The sequence below is a fragment of the Cherax quadricarinatus genome, chromosome 6 (assembly GCF_038502225.1).
Source record: "Cherax quadricarinatus isolate ZL_2023a chromosome 6, ASM3850222v1, whole genome shotgun sequence".
NCBI lineage: Eukaryota > Metazoa > Arthropoda > Malacostraca > Decapoda > Parastacidae > Cherax > Cherax quadricarinatus.
The window spans coordinates 1536409-1555834 of NC_091297.1; the positions used below are offsets into that span (position 1 = coordinate 1536409).

General features: G+C 39.3%; 1 protein-coding gene across 8 annotated transcripts in view; it reads left to right on the forward strand.

The window, feature by feature from the left end:
• The window catches only part of LOC128692060 (cholesterol transporter ABCA5), a 408467-nt gene that overhangs the window by 31174 nt on the left and 357867 nt on the right, over positions 1-19426 (forward strand). For all 8 annotated transcript variants that reach the window (XM_070079720.1, XM_070079724.1, XM_070079709.1 and 5 more), the window contains one exon: positions 132-302. In XM_070079720.1, coding sequence (XP_069935821.1) covers positions 132-302 — 171 coding nt within the window. The remainder of the gene's footprint in view (positions 1-131; positions 303-19426) is intronic.

The window sequence follows — 19426 nt, forward strand, 5'->3', positions numbered from 1 at the left end:
CCAGTCTCTAGGTCATCAAGCAGGGTCTACTGTACAATGTTAATTTACATGTGACTCTTATGGGTCTACCTTTTTGTGTGAAAATGTTGCTGTACTGTACTAATTTTACTTACTTTTTTTTTTATTTTCAGGAATTTCTTATGCCACTGTACTTTATCCTCATATTGGCAATCATACGTATGGCAATTAAAGACAAAAAGTATGACCCCATCACGGAACCTCATGGAAGTGCATTGCTCATGAAGAGTCTACCATATTTATTGCAAGGATATCCTCTCCACATTGCACCAAATACTACAGAGGTATGTAATATTTTTGTCATGTCTGGGTCAAATTGATGGGAATATACATTAATGGCAAGATTATGATGCTAAGGCCCGATTTTTAGTTCAGATATTATCTCTATGTTTAGCTTCAAAGAGCCACTTAACCCTTTGACTATTTGTCATGTAGAACTACCTCTACCTTGTGCCTTTGAAGAGTTTCGAGAGTTTAGCTACTTTCGGAGCTCAGCCATGGGCCAGGCTCGTCTGGTGCATGCCTGGTCAACCCGGCTGTTGCTGTTGGAGGCCCACTGCCCCACATATCCATCACAGCCTGGTTGATCTGGCACCTGGTGAAGGTACTTGTCCAGTTTCCTCTTGAAGGCTTCTACACTTGTTCCAGCTGTGTTTCTGATATCTTCTGGTGAGATGTTGAATAGTCTAGGACTCCAGATGTTGATACAGTGTTTCCTTATTGTCCCCGCTGCACCCCTGCTCCTCATTGGGTTTATTCTACACTTCCTCCCATATCTCTTACTCCAGAATGTTATTATGGCAGTGTGCAGATGTGGGATCAGGCCCTCGAGTACTTTCCGGGTATATATTATGATGTATCTCTCTCTCTCCTCTGTTCCAGTGAGTACATGTTCAAGATTTGAAGGCATTCCTAGTAATTTAGGGGCTTTACTGGTTCAATGTGAGCCGTAAACGATTTCTGTATTTGTTCCATTTCTGGTATTTCACCTGCTTTGAACAGGGCTGTCAGCACTGAGCAATATTCTAAATGAGGGAGCACTAGTGATTTGAAGAGTGTCACCATTGGCATTATTTCCCTTGTTTTGAAAGTTCTCAATACCCACCCCGTCATCTTCCTGGCTATCTTGATCTTTGTCTTGTTATGTAAGTCATTGATGTCGAGGTCCATCATATAGAGTTGCGTCATAGGTTCAACTCACTCAAACAAGCTGTGAGTGGCAAATTTTGGCTTAGATGTGAGAGAATGGGTATATGTAGTGAGTGTGCTTAATATTAATAAAATCCTGCCTCATTTGGTGCTTGTTGGGAAAACAAAACTCTGACCTTGTGTTTGGTTTAACCCCTTCACTATCCAAACATGGGTCTACGTTCTTACCTCTAGTGCTCCAAATGTAGATTGTTTTATTTTTCCTGCCTCCAAATTTGGCACGATTGGCCTGAGATTCTGGTCAGTATAGAATGGGTCTTAACCCTTTGACTGTTTCAGGCCCCTCTCTGAAACTGTCATTCTATGTCGCTCAATTTTTGAAAAAAAAAAAATTATTTTTTCTTATGAAATGATAGAGAATCTTTTCCCGATGGTAATGACACCAAAAGTTCGAAATTTGGTCGAAAACTCGTGGAATTATGCTCCCGCGAAGTTAGCGGTCTCGGCGACATATGCGTATCGGCGATTTCGCCGACTTTGAGCCCTATTTTCAGCCAATTCAATTGTTCCAGTTGACCAAACTCATAGCTATTTCTTTAGAACTCCATTTTATCTATCAGCTGAGTACAAGAAACCTCCCATTTACTAATTTGGACTACCCAATATGGTGGTCAGAAATTGGCAATTTGGCCAATTTCACGCAAAATAAAAAAGATGCCAATTTCAAAATAGGGTCCAGAATAAACAAGGTAGACATTCGTGGCACTAAAATAACATATGCTCTGTTCATTAGTCACATCTCTAGGCCCCTCTTATATTACTATTGCTTTCTATTTTGATTTTTTATTCATACAAAAAAATACAAAATTTACTGTTATGCAGACGACTGCATTATTGTAAAAATGGTATAAATAATATCAGTGCACTAGTGAAAGAATATTAGACTCCCCAGTTGACGTGTATTGGACGTGTGGTGTGATTTATTTACTCTTGAACATTGGTAAAAATCGAACATTTCCGCTACTTTGAGCTCAGTTTCAAGGTCGTTTTCATCGTAAAAGTAATGAAAATCATCTCTATTTCTGTAATATGTTTTCCATTTTATCACCTAAGACCATGAAAATGCGAATACGACGATAAATACTATACGAAAATACACCTCAAAGTCGGCGTTTTATTCCAAAAAAACGATCAGAGTTTTTTTTTTCTCATTACGCAATGTGTGCTGCAGGATTTTTTTTATGTGGTGCACACTGACCACACAGACCCATTCTCTCACATGTGGGCCTACCAGCTTTCTCCCACTTGATTTGAAGCCGCTAGAATTATTGAGTATATATACGTCAGAAACATTGGCTCGTAAGACGTATTTATACGTCGAAAACAGTCAAAGGGTTAACACTCAGTGTGTGCAGTATTAAATAAATCTGGGACCACTTTGTACCTTGTGGGAGCACCAGTTCAATTGAGCACCAGCTAGAGCAAATAGTGTGGCAAATACAAGGGATTCACTGATGTCATGTTGTATTAACACTCCCCTTTTAAGAGGATAATGATGTTGGCCCTGAGTTTAGTGGCTTTGAGATTAATGTGGCCATAAGTGGTCGAGAAAATATCAAAAACCTCGATAATAAACCATGTGCAACATCCTTTTAATTTTGATACCACTGGTAGTGTCATCCTGCCAGAATGTCCTATAATCTATGCCCTAAGTAAAAAGAAACAATTCTGGAACGTATGTAATACACGTTCGGCAGGCCGAGTGGCTGGCTGGCTGGCTGCTGGGCCAGTGGGTGGGTGGCTGGCGGATTGACTTTGGCTGTATCCATCTCTGTTTCTATCTGTCTGTCTGTCTATCTCTGTCTCTGGAAGTAATTTTATTCAGGTATACACAAATACAGTTACATAGATTATGATACATAGCAGTATGTGTATAGAGAACCTAGGATAACCCAAAAAAGCCAGACAAAGTGACTTATTTACATTGGGGTCCTTTTAATACCTTATTATTATACTATGAAAGAGATAATATCTTATTTTTATACTATAAAGGATGTATTCTAGGAATAAGGTAAAAAAAAAGTTATTTACATTTACATGCGTGTTAGCTAAAGAAAATAAAAAATCTTTCTCCTCCCTTTCTGTCGCTACATTCATTAGGTACCTTTTGGCTCTCTTCTTGAACTGGCTCATGCTATGACTGGCTTTAACATGTGCAGGCAATCTGTTCCATTCCTAGAACTGCAGACACATTCATCACCTTCAAAACTACCATTAGAAAACATCTTATCTCCCTGATACACCCCGTCAACTAACTACACGAATACCACCTGGTGGTTCACACTTACACTCACTCACCCATTTGACCATAAACAGAAATATTAATCTCAATCTTAAAATAATGAATCCTATGATACTCCAATACTGAAACTATGTACTGTGCCAAAACAAAAGCATTCACATTGCTAAACTCACAGACTAATATTTAGTCACTTAGCCATAATACCAACTTACCTCATAATTTGTAATATTTTAAAATAAAGAATTAAACTAAGTCTGCCCGAAATGCCTAGCCATGCTAGGCGTTCTAGTGGTACACTCTGTAATCATTATTTAACTACATGTAAACCACACAACAACCAAATTCTGTAAATTTAACATTGTAATCTTTATAGAGAATAAACTTTGAATTTGAATTTGAATTTGAATTTATTGCTGTACAATTAAAGGTGTTTGAAGCCTGGTCACTGACTGTGCATACTACAAAGTTGTGCTCTCTCCACCTAGTACAATGATTGCTGTGGTTCCCAACCTTGACAGAATTGGCAGCTAGATATTCTGGACACTGTGAGCAATTTTATAAACCTGATTTAACTTCAGTTGTTTTACTCTGTCTTCAACATTCAGCATATCCAGTTGTTGTAATTCATCCTGGCCTACATGTTCTCTTGGACCCAGGTCCAGGATGAATCTTACCATTTTGTTCTATTTATTTCTGTCTCACAGGTACACATAAGTACAGTTATTATTCACAGTGAAAATTACCTAGGATAACCCAAAACAAATCCAGACAAAGTATTATACTGTGCTCATAGATATAAGGCATAATAAGCATGACAGGCAAGTAATACACATTTTCACTCATTCAGGAATCAGACGTGATGTCTCTGCATCATGTGTAATACCTGTCGGTTCATGAGCGGCTCTTTCTCTCTCTGAGACAGAAAGAGAGACAAGCAGAGTGACAGGAAGACAGACAGAAGGACACATAAGCAGAAACAGAGATAAACAGAGACAGGGCTAGATGGACAGACACAGATAGACAAGCAGACAGGCAGACAAACAGATAAACAGACATGTTTATGTGTAACAGTGAAAACAAATAAATAAAAGACAGTGCATGATCATCAACTGTCACTCCACCGCTTCACTGACAGCAGTGGAGTGACACTCTTCTTACACTGTGCTTCAAGGAGTTTCATATATACTCCAGCATGTCTAAAACATTGCTGGGACCTATAAATACTTTGTATAATTTCTAGACAATAGTATGTGACCAAAGCAGGTGAAAATGTTCACCTCTCAGTTTGTTTGTGACTATTTGAGTACTATTTCAGTACCTAATATTAGTGTCAGAACAAACATTGAAATCAATGAAATCACAAGAACTACTACAAATTGTGTATATCAGAAACATAAAAGTGAACAGTATTTAGAGAAGGCTAAAGAGGTTTTTGTGGCATTCATGGATTTGGAAAAGGTGTATGACAGGGTGGATAGGGGGGTAATGTGGCAGATGTTGCAGGTGTATGGTGTAGGAGGTAGGTTACTGAAAGCAGTGAAGAGTTTTTACGAGGATAGTGAGGCTCAAGTTGAGTATGTAGGAAAGAGGGAGATTATTTCCCAGTAAAATAGGCCTTAGACAAGGATGTGTGATGTCACCGTGGTTGTTTTAATATATATATAGATGGGGTTGTAAAAGTAAATGCGAGGGTCTTGGCAAGAGGCGTGGAGTTAAAAGATAAAGAATCACACATAAAGTGGGAGTTGTCACAGTTTCTCTTTGCTGATGACACTGTGCTCTTGGGAGATTCTGAAGAGAAGTTACAGAGGTTGGTGGATGAATTTGGTAGGGTATGTAAAAGAAGAAGAGAAGAAAAACTTTATAAAACTGGGATGCTTGAATGTGCGTGGATATAGTGCGGATGACAAGAAACGGATGATTGCTGATGTTATGAATGAAAAGAAGTTGGATGTCCTGGCCCTAAGTGAAACAAAGCTGAAGGGGGTAGGCGAGTTTCGGTGGGGGGAAATAAATGGGATTAAATCTGGAGTATCTGAGAGAGTTAGAGCTAAGGAAGGGGTAGCAGTAATGTTGAAGGATCAGTTATGGAAGGAGAAAAGAGAATATGAATGTGTAAATTCAAGAATTATGTGGATTAACCCTTTGACTGTCGCGGCCGTATATATACGTTTTACGAGGTACCGTGTTTGACGTGTATATACTCATAAATTCTAGCAGCTTCAGATCAAGCAGGAGAAAGCTGGTAGGCCAACATGTGAGAGAATGGGTCTGTGTGGTCAGTGTGCACCATATAAAAAAAATCCTGGAGCACACAGTGCATTATGAGAAAAAAAAAAACTCCGACCGTTTTTTTTAATTAAAATGCCGACTTTGTGGTCTATTTTCATATAGTATTTATGGTTGTATTCTCGTTTTCTTGGTCCATTTGATAGAATGGAAAACATATTATAGAAATTGAGATGATTTTGATTGATTTTACTATAAAAAGAACCTGGAAATGGAGCTCAAAGTAGGGGAAATGTTTGATTTTTGCCAATGTTCAAAAGTAAACAAATGATGTCATTGTCCAATAAATGTCCAACTAGCCATTCTAATATGCAGTCATGAATGGGTTGATGTTATTTATACAATTATTACAGTATTGCAGTAGTCTGCATAATAGTAAGTCTTCTATTTTTTGTTTGAATAAAAATTCAGAATAGAAAGCAAGAGTAATATCAGAGGGGCCTGGAGACATGACTGATGAACAAAGAAAATGTTATTTTAGAGCAAGGAATGTCTGCATTGTTCATTCTGGACCTTATTTTGAAATTGTTATATTTTTTAATTTTCGTGAAATTGGACAAATTGCCAATTTCTGACCACATTATTGGGTAGTTGAAATCAGTAAATGGGCAGTTTCTTGTACTCAATTGATAGAAAAAATGGAGTTCTAAAGAAATAGCTATGAGCTTGGTCGACTGGAACAACAGAATTAGCCGAAAATAGGGCTCAAAGTGCGCGAAATCGCCGATTTGTAAATATCGCTGAGGTCGCTAACTTCGCAAGAGCATAATTCCGTCAGTTTTCCATCAAATTTCGTTTTTTTGGTGTCATTACAATCGGGAAAAGATTCTCTTATCATTTCATAAGAAAAAACAATTTTTTTTTTTTTTAAATTTTGCGACACCAGGAGACACCTCAGGATTGGGGGTTGCGACAGTCAAAGGGTTAAAGTAAAGGTTGGATGCGAAAAGTGGGTCATAATAAGCGTATATGCACCTGGAGAAGAGAGGAATGTAGAGGAGAGAGAGAGATTTTGGGAGATGTTAAGTGAATGTATAGGAACCTTTGAACCAAGTGAGAGAGTAATTGTGGTAGGGGACATGAATGCTAAAGTAGGAGAAACTTTTAGAGAGGGTGTGGTAGGTAAGTTTGGGGTGCCAGGCGTAAATGATAATGGGAGCCCTTTGATTGAACTTTGTATAGAAAGGGGTTTAGTTATAGGTAATACATATTTTAAGAAAAAGAGGATAAATAAGTATACAAGATATGATGTAGGGCAAAATGACAGTAGTTTGTTGGATTATGTATTGGTAGATAAAAGACTGTTGAGTAGACTTCAGGATGTACATGTTTATGGAGGGGCCACAGATATATCAGATCACTTTTTAGTTGTAGCTACACTTAGAGTAAAAGGTAGATGGGATACAAGGAGAATAGAAGCATCAGGGAAGAGAGAGGTGAAGGTTTATAAACTAAAAGAGGAGGCAGTTAGGGTAAGATATAAACAGCTATTGGAGGATAGATGGGCAAATGAAAGCATAGGCAATCGGGTCGAAGAGGTATGGGGTAGGTTTAAAAATGTAGTGTTAGAGTGTTCAGCAGAAGTTTGTCATTACAGGAAAGTGGGTGCGGGAGGGAAGAGGAGCGATTGGTGGAATGATGATGTAAAGAGAGTAGTAAGGGAGAAAAAGTTAGCATATGAGAAGTTTTTACAAAGTAGAAGTGATGCAAGGAGGGAAGAGTATATGGAGAAAAAGAGAGAGGTTAAGAGAGTGGTGAAGCAATGTAAAAAGAGAGCAAATGAGAGAGTGGGTGAGATGTTATCAACAAATTTTGTTGAAAATAAGAAAAGTTTTGGAGTGAGATTAACAAGTTAAGGAAGCCTAGAGAACAAATGGATTTGTCAGTTAAAAATAGGAGAAGAGAGTTAAAAATGGAAAGTTAGAGGTATTGGGAAGATGGAGGGAATATTTTGAGGAATTGTTAAATGTTGACGAAGATAGGGAAGCTGTGATTTCGTGTATAGGGCAGGTAGACAGCAACCACCCAGGGAAGTACTACCGTCCTGCCAGATGACTGTGAAACAAAAACCTGTAACTGTTTTGCATGATGGTAGGATTGCTGGTTTCTTTTTCTGTCTCATAAACACGCTAGATAACAGGGATATCTTGCTACTCCTACTTACACTTTGGTCACACTTCACAGACACGCACATGCATATATATATATACATACATCTAGGTTTTTCTCCTTTTTCTAAATAGCTCTTGTTCTTTTTTATTTCTTCTATTGTCCATGGGGAAGTGGAAAAGAATCTTTCCTCCGTAAGCCATGCGTGTCGTATGAGGCGACTAAAATGCCGGGAGCAATGGGCTAGTAACCCCTTCTCCTGTATACATTTACTAAAAAAGAGAAGAAGAAAAACTTTATAAAACTGGGATGCTTAAATGTGCGTGGATGTAGTGCGGATGACAAGAAACAGATGATTGCTGATGTTATGAATGAAAAGAAGTTGGATGTCCTGGCTCTAAGCGAAACAAAGCTGAAGGGGGTAGGAGAGTTTCAGTGGGGGGAAATAAATGGGATTAAATCTGGAGTATCTGAGAGAGTTAGAGCAAAGGAAGGGGTAGCAGTAATGTTAAATGATCAGTTATGGAAGGAGAAAAGAGAATATGAATGTGTAAATTCAAGAATTATGTGGATTAAAGTAAAGGTTGGATGCGAGAAGTGGGTCATAATAAGCGTGTATGCACCTGGAGAAGAGAGGAATGCAGAGGAGAGAGAGAGATTTTGGGAGATGTTAAGTGAATGTATAGGAGCCTTTGAACCAAGTGAGAGAGTAATTGTGGTAGGGGACCTGAATGCTAAAGTAGGAGAAACTTTTAGAGAGGGTGTGGTAGGTAAGTTTGGGGTGCCAGGTGTAAATGATAATGGGAGCCCTTTGATTGAACTTTGTATAGAAAGGGGTTTAGTTATAGGTAATACATATTTTAAGAAAAAGAGGATAAATAAGTATACACGATATGATGTAGGGCGAAATGACAGTAGTTTGTTGGATTATGTATTGGTAAATAAAAGACTGTTGAGTAGACTTCAGGATGTACATGTTTATAGAGGGGCCACAGATATATCAGATCACTTTCTAGTTGTAGCTACACTGAGAGTAAAAGGTAGATGGGATACAAGGAGAATAGAAGCATCAGGGAAGAGAGAGGTGAAGGTTTATAAACTAAAAGAGGAGGCAGTTAGGGTAAGATATAAACAGCTATTGGAGGATAGATGGGCTAATGAGAGCATAGGCAATGGGGTCGAAGAGGTATGGGGTAGGTTTAAAAATGTAGTGTTAGAGTGTTCAGCAGAAGTTTGTGGTTACAGGAAAGTGGGTGCAGGAGGGAAGAGGAGCGATTGGTGGAATGATGATGTAAAGAGAGTAGTAAGGGAGAAAAAGTTAGCATATGAGAAGTTTTTACAAAGTAGAAGTGATGCAAGGAGGGAAGAGTATATGGAGAAAAAGAGAGAGGTTAAGAGAGTGGTGAAGCAATGTAAAAAGAGAGCAAATGAGAGAGTGGGTGAGATGTTATCAACAAATTTTGTTGAAAATAAGAAAAAGTTTTGGAGTGAGATTAACAAGTTAAGAAAGCCTAGAGAACAAATGGATTTGTCAGTTAAAAATAGGAGAGGAGAGTTATTAAATGGAGAGTTAGAGGTATTGGGAAGATGGAGGGAATATTTTGAGGAATTGTTAAATGTTGATGAAGATAGGGAAGCTGTGATTTCGTGTATAGGGCAAGGAGGAATAACATCTTGTAGGAGTGAGGAAGAGCCAGTTGTGAGTGTGGGGGAAGTTCGTGAGGCAGTAGGTAAAATGAAAGGGGGTAAGGCAGCCGGGATTGATGGGATAAAGATAGAAATGTTAAAAGCAGGTGGGGATATAGTTTTGGAGTGGTTGGTGCAATTATTTAATAAATGTATGGAAGAGGGTAAGGTACCTAGGGATTGGCAGAGAGCATGCATAGTTCCTTTGTATAAAGGCAAAGGGGATAAAAGAGAGTGCAAAAATTATAGGGGGATAAGTCTGTTGAGTGTACCTGGTAAAGTGTATGGTAGAGTTATAATTGAAAGAATTAAGAGTAAGACGGAGAATAGGATAGCAGATGAACAAGGAGGCTTTAGGAAAGGTAGGGGGTGTGTGGACCAGGTGTTTACAGTGAAACATATAAGTGAACAGTATTTAGATAAGGCTAAAGAGGTCTTTGTGGCATTTATGGATTTGGAAAAGGCGTATGACAGGGTGGATAGGGGGGCAATGTGGCAGATGTTGCAAGTGTATGGTGTAGGAGGTAGGTTACTGAAAGCAGTGAAGAGTTTTTACGAGGATAGTGAGGCTCAAGTTAGAGTATGTAGGAAAGAGGGAAATTTTTTCCCCGTAAAAGTAGGCCTTAGACAAGGATGTGTGATGTCACCGTGGTTGTTTAATATATTTATAGATGGGGTTGTAAGAGAAGTAAATGCGAGGGTCTTGGCAAGAGGCGTGGAGTTAAAAGATAAAGAATCACACACAAAGTGGGAGTTGTCACAGCTGCTCTTTGCTGATGACACTGTGCTCTTGGGAGATTCTGAAGAGAAGCTGCAGAGATTGGTGGATGAATTTGGTAGGGTGTGCAAAAGAAGAAAATTAAAGGTGAATACAGGAAAGAGTAAGGTTATGAGGATAACAAAAAGATTAGGTGATGAAAGATTGAATATCAGATTGGAGGGAGAGAGTATGGAGGAGGTGAATGTATTCAGATATTTGGGAGTGGACGTGTCAGCGGATGGGTCTATGAAAGATGAGGTGAATCATAGAATTGATGAGGGAAAAAGAGTGAGTGGTGCACTTAGGAGTCTGTGGAGACAAAGAACTTTGTCCTTGGAGGCAAAGAGGGGAATGTATGAGAGTATAGTTTTACCAACGCTCTTATATGGGTGTGAAGCGTGGGTGATGAATGTTGCAGCGAGGAGAAGGCTGGAGGCAGTGGAGATGTCATGTCTGAGGGCAATGTGTGGTGTGAATATAATGCAGAGAATTCGTAGTTTGGAAGTTAGGAGGAGGTGCGGGATTACCAAAACTGTTGTCCAGAGGGCTGAGGAAGGGTTGTTGAGGTGGTTCGGACATGTAGAGAGAATGGAGCGAAACAGAATGACTTCAAGAGTGTATCAGTCTGTAGTGGAAGGAAGGCGGGGTAGGGGTCGGCCTAGGAAGGGTTGGAGGGAGGGGGTAAAGGAGGTTTTGTGTGCGAGGGGCTTGGACTTCCAGCAGGCATGCGTGAGCGTGTTTGATAGGAGTGAATGGAGACAAATGGTTTTTAATACTTGACGTGCTGTTGGAGTGTGAGCAAAGTAACATTTATGAAGGGATTCAGGGAAACCGGCAGGCCGGACTTGAGTCCTGGAGATGGGAAGTACAGTGCCTGCACTCTGAAGGAGAGGTGTTAATGTTGCAGTTTAAAAACTGTAGTGTAAAGCACCCTTCTGGCAAGACAGTGATGGAGTGAATGATGGTGAAAGTTTTTCTTTTTCGGGCCACCCTGCCTTGGTGGGAATCGGCCAGTGTGATAATAAAAAAAAAAAAAGGAGTGAGGAAGAGCCAGTTGTGAGTGTGGGGGAAGTTCGTGATCCAGTAGGCAAAATGAAAGGGGGTAAGGCAGCCGGGATTGATGGGATAAAGATAGAAATGTTAAAAGCAGGTGGGGATATAGTTTTGGAGTGGGAGATTCTGAAGAGAAGTTGCAGAGGTTGGTGGATGAATTTGGTAGGGTATGCAAAAGAAGAAAATTAAAAGTGAATACAGGAAAGAGTAAGCTTATGAGGATAACAAAAAGATTAGGTTATGAAAGATTGGATATCAGATTGGAGGGAGAGAGTATGAAGAAGGTGAATGTATTCAGATATTTGGGAGTGGACGTGTCAGCAGATGGATCTGTGAAAGATGAGGCGAATCATAGAATTGATGAGGAGAAAAGGGTGAGTGGTGCACTTAGGAATCTGTGGAGACAAAGAACTTTGTCCTTGGAGGCAAAGAGGGGAATGTATGAGAGTATAGCTTTACCAACGCTCTTATATGGGTGTGAAGCATGGGTGATGAATGTAGCAGCGAGGAGAAGGCTGGAGGCAGTGGAGATGTCATGTCTGAGAGCAATATGTGGTGTGAATATAATGCAGAGAATTCGTAGTTTGGAAGTTAGGAGGAGGCACAGGATTGCCAGAACTGTTGTCCAGAGGGCTGAGGAAGGGTTGTTGAGGTGGTTCGGACATGTAGAGAGAATGGAGCGAAACAGAATGACTTCAAGGGTGTATCAGTCTGTAGTGGAAGGAAGGCGTGGTAGGGGTCGGCCTAGAAAAGGTTGGAGGGAGGGGGTAAAGGAGGTTTTGTGTGCGATGGGCTTGGACTTCCAGCAGGCATGCGTGAACGTGTTTGATAGGAGTGAATGGAGACAAGTGGTTTTTAATACTTGACGTGCTGTTGGAGTGTGAGCAAAGTAACATTTATGAAGGGGTTCAGGGAAACCGGCAGGCCGGACTTGAGTCCTGGAGATGGGAAGTACAGTGCCTGCACTCTGAAGGAGGGGTGTTAATGTTGCAGTTTAAAAACTGTAGTGTAAAGCACTCTTCTGGCAAGACAGTGATAGAGTGAATGATGGTGAAAGTTTTTCTTTTTCGGGCCACCCTGCCTTGGTGGGAATCAGCCAGTGTGTTAATAAAAAAAATAATAAAAAGTAAAAATTATATAAATTAAAAAAAAGAAAAAAGGAAAAAAGGTATATCAGCAACACTTCTGCAAGTGGCAGAACTCCATGGTGCCGTCAGGTGACATCCAGCACCAACTTTGTGGCCTTATATCTTGGTAAGTACTGACCCTAATTTTTGTTTTTTCGTCTTATTACACACAGAAAATTGCCCTCTTTAATTAAAAAATAAAAGATTTATTTTTTTTTCAAAACATTTGGAGCGCTGGGTGAGAAAACATAGATATTCTTTTGGACAGTTAAGGGATTAAAACGGCAGCTTTGAGGTGTTTTCTACGATTGTTTTTATTGGCTGTTTCTTGGTATCATAATAGAATGGAGACATTTTAGTTTTTTCCAGGACCAGAAGCAGCATGAAATTGGCTTCCAAGTAGTGGAAATATTTTATTTTTGCTAATATTTCTAAGGACCCTAGGTAGTGGGTTGGTAGACAGCAACCCCCCAGGGAGGTACTGCCATCCTGCCAAGTGAGTGTAAAACGAAAGCCTGTAATTGTTTTACATGATGGTAGGATTGCTGGTGTCCTTTTTCTGTCTCATGAACATGCAAGATTTCAGGTATGTCTTGCTACTTCTACTTACACTTAGGTCACACTACACATACATGTACAAGCATATATATACATACCCCTCTGGGTTTTCTTCTATTTTCTTTCTAGTTCTTGTTCTTGTTTATTTTCTCTTATGTCCATGGGGAAGTGGAACAGAATTCTTCCTCCATAAACCATGCGTGTTGTAAGAGGCAACTAAAATGCCAGGAGCAAGGGGCTAGTAACCCTTTCTCCTGTATATATTACTAAATGTAAAAGGAGAAACTTTCGTTTTTCCTTTTGGGCCACCCTGCCTCGGTGGGATACGGCCAGTGTGTTGAAAGAAAGATTTCTAAGGACGGGTAAGGCCTCCCTTATACAGTGGACCCCCGCATACCGTACGCATCGCATACCATTCAATCCGCATACTGCTCGCTTTTATCACAAAAATTTTGCCTCGCATACCGCCCAAAAACCCGCTCACCGCTCTTCGTCCGAGACGCGTCCAATGTGCGCCCTTAGCCAGCCTCACATGTGCCGCCGGTGGCATTGTTTACCAGCCAGCCTCCGCGGTAACATCCAAGCGTACATTTCGTATTATTACAGTGTTTTTGGTGATTTATCTGGAAAATAAGTGACCATGGGCCCCAAGAAAGCTTCTAGTGCCAACCCTACAGCAATAAGGGTGAGAATTACTATAGAGATGAAGAAAGAGATCATTGATAAGTATGAAAGTGGAGTGCGTGTCTCCGAGCTGGCCAGGTTGTATAATAAACCCCAATCAACCATCGCTACTATTGGTGGTACAGCTGCTGCTGCTGCTGTAGTACCGTCTGCTGCTGCTGTAGCATCGTCTGCTGCTGCTGTAGCATCGTCTGCTGCTGCTGTAGCACTGTCAGCTGCTGCTGCTGTTGTACCACCGTCAGCTGCTGCTGCTGCTGTAGTACCGTCTGCTGCTGCTGTAGTACCGTCTGCTGCTGCTGTAGCATCGTCTGCTGCTGCTGTAGCACTGTCAGCTGCTGCTGCTGCTGCTGTAGCACCGTTGTTGGTGTGGCTTATTGAGAATACCAAGAAACAATTAACCCCAGAGGATTTGCCACCCAGGATAACCCAAAAAAGTCAGTGTCATTGAAGACTGTCTAACTTATTTCCATTGGGGTCCTTAATCTTGTCTCCCAGGATGCAACCCACACCAGTCGACTAACACCCAGGTGAACAGGGAAAAATGCCTGGAACTAGTGCTCATATTGGTGAATTTAAAGCCAGCAAAGGTTGGTTTGAGAGATTTAAGAATCGTAGTGGCATACACAGTGTGATAAGGCCTGTTCTGGAAGAAAATGCCAAACAGGACCTACAGTACTCAGGAGGAAAAGGCACTCCCAGGACACAGTGTCTCATCAGTCATTGCTGCATCTTCAATAAAGGTAAGTGTCATTTATTCTTCATTTAGTAGAGTAGTACATGCACAATATATATTGTGCATGTACTACTCTACTATTGTGCATGTATCCTTCTCTTTGTGTGTAGGAAAATGTATATTTCATGTGGTAAAATTTTTTTTTTCATACTTTTGGGTGTCTTGCACGGATTAATTTGATTTCCATTATTTCTTATGGGGAAAATTCATTCGCATACCGATCATTTCGCATAACAATCAGCCCTCTTGCACGGATTAAAGTCGCTATGCGGGGCTCCACTGTACTCCCTGGTCTGTTTCTTGGGTTTTTACTGGGTGTGATTCAATTATTGAGATGCTGTAAACTATGACAAATCATTCCTGGTTATATTTTATTATTCAATAAATAGAATTTTTTTTAAATGTGGACATTATGAGCACTTACAGTTTTGGGGTCTGGACAGTGAAAGGGTTAAGAATATCCTCTCATATTTACCCATATTATACTACAGTAGTAATTAATTTTTACAGTGGGCTAGAAGAAGATAAATTATGTAACATCACAGTCACTAGTGAGATGGTTGTGAAGCAGATAGACAGACTAAAGCAAAATAAGTCGCCGGGCCCTGATGAGGTTTTTTCAAGGGTTCTTAAGGAATGCAAAATGGAACTCTGTGAACCATTAACTAATATTTTTAATTTATCTCTTCAAACAGGTGTAGTGTCTGATATGTGGAAGATGGCTAATGTAATTCCTATTTTTAAAACAGGGGACAAGTCGTTACCGTCAAATTACCGCCCAATAAGCCTGACCTCAATTGTAGGCAAATTACTAGAGTCGATTATAGCTGAGATTATAAGAAGCCATCTCGATAAGCATAGCTTGATTAATGATACTCAGCATGGATTCACAAGAGGCCGGTCTTGTCTAACTAATTTATTAACTTTCTTCAGTAAAGCTTTTGAGGCTGTTGACCACAATAAAGAATTTGATATTATTTACTTAGATTTTAGTAAGGCTTTTGATAGAGTTCCGCACCATAGACTGTTAAAGAAAGTGGCAGCTCATGGCATTGGGGGAAAAGTGCTCTCGTGGATCGAGTCATGGCTCACTGACAGGAAGCAGAGGGTGTCCATAAATGGGGTTAAGTCCGAGTGGGGATCTGTAACAAGTGGCGTTCCACAGGGATCAGTCTTGGGCCCGTTGTTGTTTATAATATATATCAATGATCTTGATGAGGGAATTACTAGTGATATGAGCAAATTCGCCGATGACACAAAGATAGGTAGGATAATTGATTCAAACGTAGATGTTATGGAACTTCAGGAGGATTTAAACAAACTCTATTCTTGGTCAGAAAAGTGGCAGATGCAGTTCAATGTAGATAAATGCAAGGTTCTAAGCTTGGGAGTGCCCATAACCCTAGTACTTATAAGTTAAATGATGTAGAACTTAGCCATACAAATTGCGAAAAGGACTTGGGGGTTATGGTGAGCAGCAACCTTAAACCAAGACAGCAATGCCTAAGCGTACGTAATAAGGCAAATAGATTACTGGGATTTATATCAAGAAGTGTAAGCAACAGAAGTCCAGAGGTCATACTGCAGCTTTATACATCATTAGTAAGGCCTTACCTAGATTATGCAGCTCAGTTCTGGTCTCCGTATTACAAAATGGACATAAATTCGTTAGAAAACATTCAGCGTAGGATGACTAAATTAATACATAGCATTAGAAATCTTCCTTATGAAGAAAGATTGAAGACTCTTAAGTTACATTCACTTGTTAGACGAAGAATGAGGGGAGACCTGATCGAAGTGTATAAGTGGAAGATAGGTATTAATAAAGGGGATATTAATAAGGTCTTGAGGATGTCTCTCCAAGAGAGAACCCGCAGTAATGGATTTAAATTAGATAAGTTTAGATTTAGAAAGGACATAGGAAAGTATTGGTTTGGAAATAGGGTAGTTGATGAGTGGAACAGTCTACCTAGCTGGGTTATTGAGGCTGGGACTTTGGGTAGTTTCAAATCTAGGTTGGATAAGTACATGAGTGGGAGGGGTTGGATTTGAGTGGGACTTTCACATCAGAGCTTATTTCTTGGGTGGCATTGAAAATTGGGTTGGGCAAATGTTTTGTTAGTGGGGTGAATTGTAAAGGACCTGCCTAGTATGGGCCAGCAGGCCTCCTGCAGCGTTCCTCCTTTCTTATGTTCTTATGTTCTAGTACAGTATATTGATCTTCTTTCAACTTTTAGCTCAACATGCCTCTGTATACTTTCCATTTTTTCTTGCAGGTATCTTTGATTTGTGTGGTTTTTCTTCAGTCGAGTCTTATGTATAGCTGGACATGCAAGAAGAGTTTTGTGTATATTTCAATCCTAAAATATTTTGTAGTTGATACTGCCATCCAAATATGTGTTGTGTTATTTGTGTTGATATAATCACATTATAATTTTTTTTACTCAGAATTAACAAGGAAAAAATTCATCCAGGGAGGTACTACTTTCCTGTCAGTAAGTGTTAAACAGAAACCTGTTAAATTTTTTGCATTCTAGTTGGATTGATGATGTTTTCTTGCAGTCTCATTAACATGTAAGATGACAAAAAATCTTGAAAACTTTTACTTACATTCAGTATACAGATACCTTTACTTTCCAATGTACAGTGGAACTCAGGTTTTCATACTTAATCCTTTCCAGAAGGTCATTCTAGATCCAAAAAGTACGAAAACTGAAGCAATATTTCCCATAAGAAATAATGTAAATACAATTAATCAATTCCAGACACCCAAAAATATTAACAAAAAATACATTTTTTAAAGAATAACTGTAGTTTTACATACAGACATAATGAGAAATAAATATAAAGCACTAATGAAATGGATAAATGAACATTTAAATCTATTACATATCTTTATTGAAGACTCTTGTTGGCATATGGAAAACAGCGAGGAGGGGAGGAGGAGGAGAGTTTGTTTGGAGACAGGACAAAATACTTAAATATGATGCACAAATATCAATTCTGTGGCTTATTTATCTATCACAATTCATCTAATATAACATAATAAACAATATTAATAACATAGAAACATGATATATAGTCTAGAATGAATAAAATATGTCATTACGTATGTGAGGAGTGGTGGTGGTGTTGTTGGGTTAATCAGGGCCACTGACAGCATAAGCCGTACATATAGTGGTTGCGGTGGTGGCAGCAGAGGCCACCACCACTATTCAAACTGAGACAATGTACGTAATTTATAATTAAGAAATACAGTGGACCATCCATCATCGATCTCTGTTATCGCCAATTTCAGTTTTCGCCAACTTTTTTCGTCAAAATATTGCCTCCCTTTTCATCGATTTCCTCCGTTTTCGTCGATGGTACGGAATTTGTCCAGTGCCCAGCGCGCACAGAAAGCCGCCTCCCACACACATTCTCAAGCAGTGTCGTGTTGTTTCTCGGTGAGCGAATGTATCCTGCAACATCATATGAAACATTTCGTAATAATCCATTGTTTTTGGCACTTGTTTAATGTGTGTGACTCCTAAATAAGCCACCATGGGCCCAAAGAAAGCTCCTAGTGCCAGTCCTTTGGTAAAGAAAGTGAGGAACACCGTAGAATTGAAGAAAGAAATCATAGAAAAATATGATAGTGGTGTATGTGTTGCTGACTTCGCCAGGATGTACATGTATGGGAAGGCACCATCAACCATCAGTTCCATTGTGGTGAAGAAAAAAGAAATCAAGGAAATTGATGTTGTGAAAGAGGTAAACGTGATAATGAAACAGAAATCACAAGCAAGTGAAGAAATGGAGAAATTGTTGTTGGTGTGGATCAACGAGAAACAATTAGCAGGAGATAGTATCGTGTAGTCGATAGTTTGTGAAAAGGCAAGGCAGTTGCATGACGATCTCATAAAGGAAATGCCTGGAACAAGTGCTCATGTTAGTGAATTTAACCCTTTCAGGGTCCATGCTGTAGATCTACGGCTTTACGTTGAGGGTCTAAACCATAGATCTATGCCATGAGCTCAGCTCATTCAGATAAGCTGTGAGAAGTAAATTTGGGCTTAGATATGATAGAATACAGCTATGTGGTATGTGTGTACCACATAAAACAAATCCTGCAGCACACAGTGCAAAATGTGAGAAAAAAAACTTTGACCATAATTTTCGATTAAAACATCAACTTTTCAATGTTTTTTTTTTGTATGTTTTTATGGTTGTATTTGCAATTTCTTGGTCTTATTTGATAGAATGGAAGATATATTACAGAAATAGAGAAGATTTTGATCGGTTTTAGTATTGGAAATGGCTTGAAATTGAGCTCAAAGTAGTGAAAATGTTAAATTTTTGATGTTCAAGAGTAAACAAATGACCTCACATGTCTAATACACACCAGCTGGTGGGTCTAATATACGTTCACAAATGTGCTGATATTATTTATACAATTATTACAATATTGCATGACAGTAAATTTTCTATTTTTTGGTTTGAATTAAAATTCATTGTGAATAAAAAATTAAAATGGAATTAATTTGTAAAGCTTGAAAATGTAACTAATGAATAGAGGAAATGTTAGTTTAGTGCCAGGAATGCCTGCATTGTTTATTCTGGACCCTATTTTGAAATTGGAATATTTTGAACTTTGCACTAAATTGGCCAAATTACCAATTCCAATCACATTATTTTGTAGTTGAAACGGTTGATTTGGCGATTTCTTGTGCTCAATCGATAGAATAGAAGTAATACTACTGAAATAACTAAGAATTTGGTAGACTGGAATAATGTACGTAATTGGCCTAAAATGGGAGTCAAAGTCGGCAAAATTGCCGATGCGTAAATATCACTGACACATCAAAATTCGTGAGAGCATAATTTCGGCAGTTTTCCACCAAATTTCATACTTTTTGTTTTATTACCTTCAGAAAAAGATTCTCAACCATTTCATCAGAAAAAATAACAAAATTATT